This window comes from Zeus faber, assembly GCF_960531495.2.
Source record: "Zeus faber genome assembly, chromosome: 11".
Lineage (NCBI taxonomy): Eukaryota > Metazoa > Chordata > Actinopteri > Zeiformes > Zeidae > Zeus > Zeus faber.
Window position 1 is genome coordinate 26,940,522 of NC_137205.1, and position 7,980 is coordinate 26,948,501.

The following is a 7,980-nucleotide window of genomic DNA, read 5'->3' on the forward strand; positions in this document are numbered from 1 at the left end:
GCCGCCCATGGGTATATATTCCTCCCTCCGCCGTGGAGCCCTGGGAGAAGAGCCGGTCAGGGTGCAGGAGGCAGCAAGTATCTCCCCAGGGCTCATAAATACACAGCGAGAGAGAACAAGAGAGTTAGCATTCCTCTGGCGCTGTGCCGATCCTCCCTCTCTCTCTCCCTCTCCACCCTCCTCCCTTTCTCCTCGCCCTCCCTCCCCTCTCTCTTCCTAAAATGCCTCATGCTCAATATCATAAACAACGTCTTCAGTGGAATTTAGAAGCGCATGGTCAGATGTATAGGACTCTAAAATGGCTCGCCCCTGGTCCCCGCCCCATTTCGTAACTTTCGCGGCATTTATTGCCCTGGAGCCGTTGTGTGTTGTACTGTCTTGCTCTGCCTCTCCCTTGGCCTCTCTCTCTCTCTCTCTCTCTCTCTCTCTCTCTCTCTCTCTCTCTCTCTCTCTCTCTCTCTCTCTCTCTCTCTCTCTCTCTCTCTCTCTCTCTCTCTCTCTCTCTCTCTCTCTCTCATCTCTCTCTCTCTCTCTCTCTCTCTCTCTCTCCTCTCTCTCTCTCTCTCTCTCTCTCTCTCTCTCTCTCTCTTCTGTGGAACCCCGAGTTAACCTCCTCCAAAGCCCAGGCATGTGATTAATGGGCAGGATTACAGAGCGTGCTCAGTGTGAGGGGATGATATAAGCCAGAAAACCTCCCGCTTACGTCCGCGACTCCACTCCGTGACAAAAAAGGCATTGAGGGCCCCCAGGCGGCCCCCGTCGCTCACATCCGGCCGAACCCACGGGGGACAAAGAAAGGACCCCAGTCAGAGCGACGCATCAGGAGGGGAAGATCTGTTGTTTGATGACGTACTACTACTTAGGACCCCGTTCGTGACAATTTCCACGGTTCCGTGTTTTGAACTGTTAATCATTAACCGGCGCAAAACAGATTAAGGGCTGAGCACCGGTGACTCCCTCCGAACCTTCCTTGATAATTCCTCCGCGACCGATGACCGGAGGGTGACGGTGCCGTGAACTAGCCGAAATGAGTTTTCAGCGGATCGTGACGCGTCCGGAGTGGGAGGCTCCTTTCTTCTTCTGGAGAATGATGACCTCACGACCGGCTAAGCCCTCGATGAAAACCTGGCTGAACGCACCCCTCAAGGCTGGAAGTGGTCGCGGCAAAGACTCAACTCTGCCGTCCAGGCGACGGAGCTGTGTTCTGTGACCCATTCCACTTCCTCCGTCCGGCTCGTAAGGGATGACCCTCACCCTCAGTCTCGGATGCCGCCCCCGGCTTATCGGCGGGTGTTTCGCACTAGCCGGGGACACCCACGATGAAACGCTCACCGTCCTAAGCGCCGACCAATATGCGTGAGCGCTTGCCGGAGCACGCAAGAACTACACTCATCTGACTTAGCGCCGAGAGGCAATCTGAGTTAGCCGGCACACTCAGACAATGGCATTGTGCAATCAGACGCCGCACAGTTGTGTCAATACAGATTTATTTTTTTTGTCACCACACCCACACAGTCAACACTTGAGTGAAGTAACAAACGACTGTACATGGATTTAATACAGAGCCGCCAAGTCCCGCGCTTTGACCGTGAGACTCGCTCACACGCCCCGCCTCGTATTTCTCACGCTGGGAATCCCAAAATGAGAAAAATTACTTAAAAAAAAAATAATAATAATAATTCTACGTACTGTATATATTTACGAGGGGATGCGACGGTACACGGTGTGTTATCCAACCATTCGATACGCCCCCTACGTTTCAACACGCATACGTGAGACGCGGTGTTGCGATATCACGGCGGAAGTCCACTGGATGCATCGGTGTATCATCGGCCTCTCTCTCTCTCTTTCTCTCTCTCTCTCTCTCTCTCCCTCTCTCTCTCCCTCTCTCTCGTCAGGCCACGGCACATGCGACTGCGGCGTCTGCAAGTGCGCCTCGGACTGGGAAGGCGCCGACTGCAACTGCACGAGACGCATCGACACGTGCATGTCCAGCAACGGCCTGCGGTGCAGCGGGCGCGGCCACTGCCAGTGCGGCGTCTGCGAGTGCACGCAGGTGGGCGCGTACGGGCGGACCTGCGAGCGCTGCCCCACCTGCCCCGATGCCTGCACCATCAAGAAGTGAGTCCGGCCGCAGAGATAACATGGACACGTTCAGGGGTGACTGGTGGTGGTGAGGTCTGGAGGTAGATAGTGTGAATCATAGCAATCAATTTTTTATATATATATATATATATATATATATATATATATATATATACAGTAAATATATACAGTAAATATATTACATTACTTTTTATTCTATTTTATATAGATTTTATATATTTTTCTCACTGTCTCTCAGACTTTTTATGCTTATCATCTGTAGATAAGCATACTTTATTGTTAACATTATCATTATTATTATTATTATTATTATTATAAGCGGTCCAGGCAGCAGGGCTCAAACCCTATTGTTTTTGCTCAGATTTTTATTGTTATTAATCTTCATTGCATTTTTCAAGCTCAAAGTATCTGGAACACGGCAATCACAGTATGTACAGACATGGTTGAGGCCTCATTAGAACCGGAACGTTACAGACATCTTGTTGTCAACATCGATGTACATTTGGGGCAGATATTAATGAAAAACTGTTGCAAATTTACTAGAAGGAAGTTCTAAGAACCTTTGGAGGAACTTTCACTTTATTTTGTGTCTGCACTGCATGATTCAGTAACGATCGTAATTAAAACTTGCTCCTACCCCAGGCCAGGGACTAAATGACACAAGAGAAGCGTTCAGTGATGTAAGTGCATCGTGATTGGTTCAAACATAAGTCCACGTGACTGATCAAACACATGAGCCAATGAAGCACCGCTGTGTGTCAATATAAAATTATGTGTTTTATGGAACCAGGGAAACCTGTAACACGTACCTAACACGACTGAACTGGACCCTGTGTAATGCTGCATGCAGCTATATTTATTATTATGAATATTATTATTATTATTGGGGGTCCAGCCTGCAATAATAATAATAATAAGAAGAAGAAGAAGAAGAAGTAGAAAAACGCTGAGATGATTTGATGAGCTTGTGGAGCGGACCGCTTTGTGATTATGAACCGATTTCACATCAGTCCGGTGTGCGTCTCTGGGTGCTCATTTGCATTCGACGGGTTGCGCTGTGTAGACCGTAAAGCGGTTGCTCTGCGAGACGGGCAACCACGAGACGACAGACCAGGGGGGGCCAACACGGCGTTCAATGTAAACTCGGAAAATCATGCTGTGTTTCAGAGAACCCGGAAAACTGTAATACGTACCTAACGCAACTCAACTGCAGCCTGTGTATCGCTGCCTGCAGCTATATTAATTAGTTGTGATTGTAGTAGTAATAGTAGTGGTAGTAATGGAAGTCTTAACATTATACTTGTTTTTATTATTATTATTATTATTAATAATAATAATAATAATAATAATAATAATAATAATAATAATAATAATAATAATAATAATAGTAGTAGTAGTAGTAGTAGTAGTAGTAGTAGTAGTAGTTGTATTAACATTATTATTCGTAGTATTATTTGTTGTAGTAGTAGTAGTAGTAGTAGTACTAACGGTAGTCTTAGCATTATTCTTTTTATTAATGGTGGTAGTAGTAGTAGTAGTAGTAGCAGTAGTAGTTGTATTAACATTATTATTATTATTATTATTATTATTATTATTATTATTTGTAGTAGCGGTTGTAGTAGTAGTAGTAATGGTAGTATTAACATTATTCTTATTTTTATTAATTGGGGTAGTAGTAGCTGTATTAACATTATTATTATTATTATTATTATTAGTCGTAGTTGTAGTAGTAGTAGTAGTAGTAATGGTAGTATTAACATTATTATTATTATTTTTTTGTGGTAGTCGAGTAATAGTAATAGTAGTAGTAGTAGTAGTGGTAGCATTAGTAGTAGTGGTAACAGTAGTTGTAGTAATATTCATATTATTATGAGTTGTGGTCGTGTTGTTATTATTATGAATAGAAGTATTGGTTGCTGTAGTAGTAGTGTTCATATTACTAGAGGTACTATTAGTAGAAGCAGTACGTCCGGGGTGCATTCGTGTGCTGTGTGTCCTCAGGGAGTGCGTGGAGTGCCAGCACTTCCAGAGGGGAGCGCTGTACGACGACGGCTCCTGCGCCCGGATGTGCAAGAACGACATCGAGCCGGTGGACGCCCTGGGTCAGTGCCTGCGTCGGAGTGGCAAGTTCCTTCCTGTTTGACGTGACTTTTGTCCGCGCGCCTTCATCCCCAACCCCCTGTCCTTTTGTAGTTTTCCACAACGACAATGCGGTGAACTGCACGTACAAGGATGAAAACGACTGCATGGAGCACTTCCAGTACTACGAAGATGAGAATGGGAACTCCATCCTGTTTGTGGTCAACGAGCCAGGTGTGTGTGGTAGCAGCAGTAGTAGTAGTAGTAGAAGTACTACTGGTAGCAATGCAATGATGAAGTTGACATTTTGAAGGTTATTTGTTGTTTATCATCCTCTTGCGGCTCCCCGCATCATGACCACGAGACGTCCCTTCACATTGCTTCCGGCGTTATCTCCGCTCGCGTTTCCTTTCCCTTCCTTAATCTCCTCCTTCAAGACGCTCTCTGCGGAGTTCGGCGTCTCCCGATAGTGACGGGGCGCTATCGGTGAATGTCGCTTGACCTCGAGATAGAACTTGTTATTAATAGCACTTTTTGGGAAGAGCGGGGACGCACGGTTCCTTTGTGTGTCTTTAGTCTTTTCATGCTGTTCCACGTGTGAGTCGTGGTTGACGTAATTTACATCCATTAAAAGGTTTTTATTTTCTGTACGTTTTCCCTCTCGAGTGGAAAAATACATATATTTTTCCACACTGAAAACGTATTTTAGTTTTATAGTTTATTTCTACCCATTTTTACTTTTTCCTAAGTACACTTGATGTGTACTTCTTATTTACTTGTATGTACTAATTTAAAGTACAGCTTTAGTATACGAGTCATAAATATGCTGTGATTGTAGCGAAAGTACACTATAAAAAATATTTTGAATCCACCTACCTTAAGCTGTACTTTAGTACACTTATTAAACGTGAACTATGTTGGGCGTCAAAAGTAAACAAAAATACATGTGAAATATATTTGCAATGGAGTCAAACACATCATAAGTACAACATCTAACACACCAAGAACAACTTCATTGGTTATGACTGAACACAATCTTTGTTGTGAACACATGAATAGCATACCGAATATACTACGCACAGTGTATTTATCTTTCTCACCGCCTCCCTCTTTCTTTTCAAACCTCCCTCCACCTCCATCTCTCCCTGCCTCCCAGAGTGTCCTAAAGGCCCCGACACCCTGGTGGTGACCCTGGCCGTGACCGGGGCCATCCTGCTGCTGGGCCTCGCCGGCCTCCTCATCTGGAAGCTGCTGGTCACCGTCCACGACCGCAGGGAGTTCGCCAAGTTTGAGGAGGAGCGGGCCCGAGCCAAGTGGGACACGGTGAGTCCAGCGGCTGGATGAGGAGCGCGTCCCGCTGGAGGGATGTCTAGTTGTATAACTAGTATGTCTCGTTGTATAACTAGTATGTCTCGTTGTATAACTAGTATGTATAGTTGTATAACTAGTATGCCTAGTTGTATAACTAGTACTGTATGTCTAGTTGTATAACTAGTACTGTATGTCTAGTTGTATAACTAGTATGCCTAGTTGTATAACTAGTACTGTATGTCTAGTTGTATAATATGTATATATGTATATATATATGTATATATATGTGCCTAGTTTTAAAACTAGTATGTCTAGTTGTATAACTAGTATGTCTAGTTGTATAACTAGTATGCCTAGTTTAAAAACGAGTATGTGTAGTTGTATAACTAGTATGCCTAGTTTAAAAACGAATATGTCTAGTTGTATAACTAGTATGCCTAGTTGTATAACTAGTATGTCTAGTTGTATAACTAGTATGCCTAGTTGTATAACTAGTATGCCTAATTTAAAAACGAATATGTCTAGTTGTACAACTAGTATGTCTAGTTGTATAACTGGTATGCCTAGTTTAAAAACTAGTATGCCTAGTTGTATAACTAGTATGCCTAGTTGTATAACTAGTATGCCTATTTGTATAACTAGTATTCCTAGTTGTGGCACAGTGCATTGCACTGCTGCCTCAGGTGTGATACAGGGGGAGTGAATGCAGCCGTATCAGTGGTTGGTCGTCGTTCTGAAATAAGTAATTGACCAATCAGAAGAGGGCGTTCCACGGCGCCGTGCGGTAAGACAAGTGATCCGACTGTTTTTCTCCTCCCTCCGTCCTCGCAGGCGAACAACCCCTTGTACAAAGGAGCCACCTCGACTTTCACCAACGTGGCCTACAGAGGGAACTGACGGCGACACAAGCAAAAGAACAATAAACAGAACAAAACTCAGGGGTCTGCGGCGGAGAGGCGCTGTGCCGTGTTGTACAAACAGGGGGAGATGGATGACATTAAGCTGTGCGGGCGCGGGGCCCGGCACGGTCCTCACCGATGCTCGCCCACGGACCGTCCCAGCGTGGGCGCCTCGCGGCTGTGGCGTTCTGGAGGCGCCGCGATGCGGCGACGGAGCGGGTATTTAGTGGCCACGCCTTTAAAACAGGGTGTCTGCAGGTCCTTTAAAACGTCCTTCAAATCTCCTTTAAGTGTCTTAAATTCGCTTTGACGCAAAGAAACCACGCCTTACTCACGCCTACATATTATGGCAATGATGCCTTATTGTGCTTTAATAATTCATGAGGTCGTCTTAAATTTGGATATGTGAGGTTTTAAGAGATTTAAGATTTTAAGTTAATTAAGTTCTTGTGGGTGAGAGTCAACATTCCTGATTTCTGGAAGAAACAAAGGACTGGTTGGATTCATCCCAGTTCCTAAACTCCTACTTTGCTCTCTGACCCAAAGGAAACTGTTAATCACAATCACAATCACAATAGTATTTATTGCCAAGTAAGTTTACAGAACAAGGGATTTGTCTTGTTGTTCGGTGCATACATGAAACAAATGTAAAACAATAAGTAAAATGTCAGTAAAAATAAGTATTTTTAATAAAGCTGTCCGGTTTGTGCAGGAATTACAGTTAATGGTGACCTCTGCCCTGTACCTCCTAAATGCATAACGCTCTTAACGCTTCGCCGCTTTTTCTCTCCATGAATCAGTCTGATATCACCTTAAAATCTGTCTTAAAAGGCTCCTGAAGGCATTCAGCTTAGCTCTCTTGTACCTGCAGACACCCACTTTTTCACTCCCGTCACATTGGGTGTTCATGTCTTCCTTCCCGAATTTGTCCTGGTTGCCATTTTGAAACCAGGGCATCCAGTCATTTTGTCCAAACACGGTCCGACGTTTTCAAACGATGCTGAGGGAAACGAGGTTTACACTTGTGGCTTGTAAAATAAAGTGTTTTCTTTTCTTATTTAGTTTTGTTTTCTGGGGCCTTCTGCTATTCCTGCTGTGTGAGCTGTAAACATTAAGACAACCTTGTTCTCTGTGACTTTTTATGCAACTTTTGACGTCCACTCAATTGTTTCTGTGTTTTTTAATTTTTTAAATTTTTTATTTTTATCACATTTGGCGCTTTCTATTTTTACACTGAAGCCAAGACGATGCTGCAAATTTGAAAATAAACGATCAAAAGACGAGTCCGTCAGCGTCTGTTTGGGTTTATCTGCTTTTACAGAAAACACTGGAAACAATGTTCATGTCCTTGCTTATGGGAATTTGTCATCCAGCGCTTTCTACATTCCTATAAGCCAATAACGCTGTAACCTTGATGTCAAAATGCAACGTGGAAATGGCTGCTGCGACTCCGCCGACAATTACTACATTTTAAAAGACTGTGTTTTAACTTTGCAGTGACTACAGCTATAACTGTTGCGTCACAATTGCTACGTGGGCCTGCAGGAAATGGACCCACCTCCCGTTTATCTTTCTTTCCATTTCC

At 44.1% G+C, this 7,980-nt stretch overlaps 1 protein-coding gene across 1 annotated transcript in view; it reads left to right on the forward strand.

Moving 5' to 3' along the window:
• Window positions 1–7,678, forward strand: part of LOC307236428 (integrin beta-3-like) — an 18,455-nt gene extending 10,777 nt beyond the window's left edge. The window contains exons 11-15 of the mRNA XM_080008847.1: window positions 1,899–2,121; window positions 4,108–4,208; window positions 4,300–4,419; window positions 5,342–5,508; window positions 6,328–7,678. Coding sequence (XP_079864973.1) covers window positions 1,899–2,121; window positions 4,108–4,208; window positions 4,300–4,419; window positions 5,342–5,508; window positions 6,328–6,393 — 677 coding nt within the window. The 3' untranslated portion in view covers window positions 6,394–7,678. The remainder of the gene's footprint in view (window positions 1–1,898; window positions 2,122–4,107; window positions 4,209–4,299; window positions 4,420–5,341; window positions 5,509–6,327) is intronic.
• The last annotated feature ends 302 nt before the right edge of the window (window positions 7,679–7,980 follow it).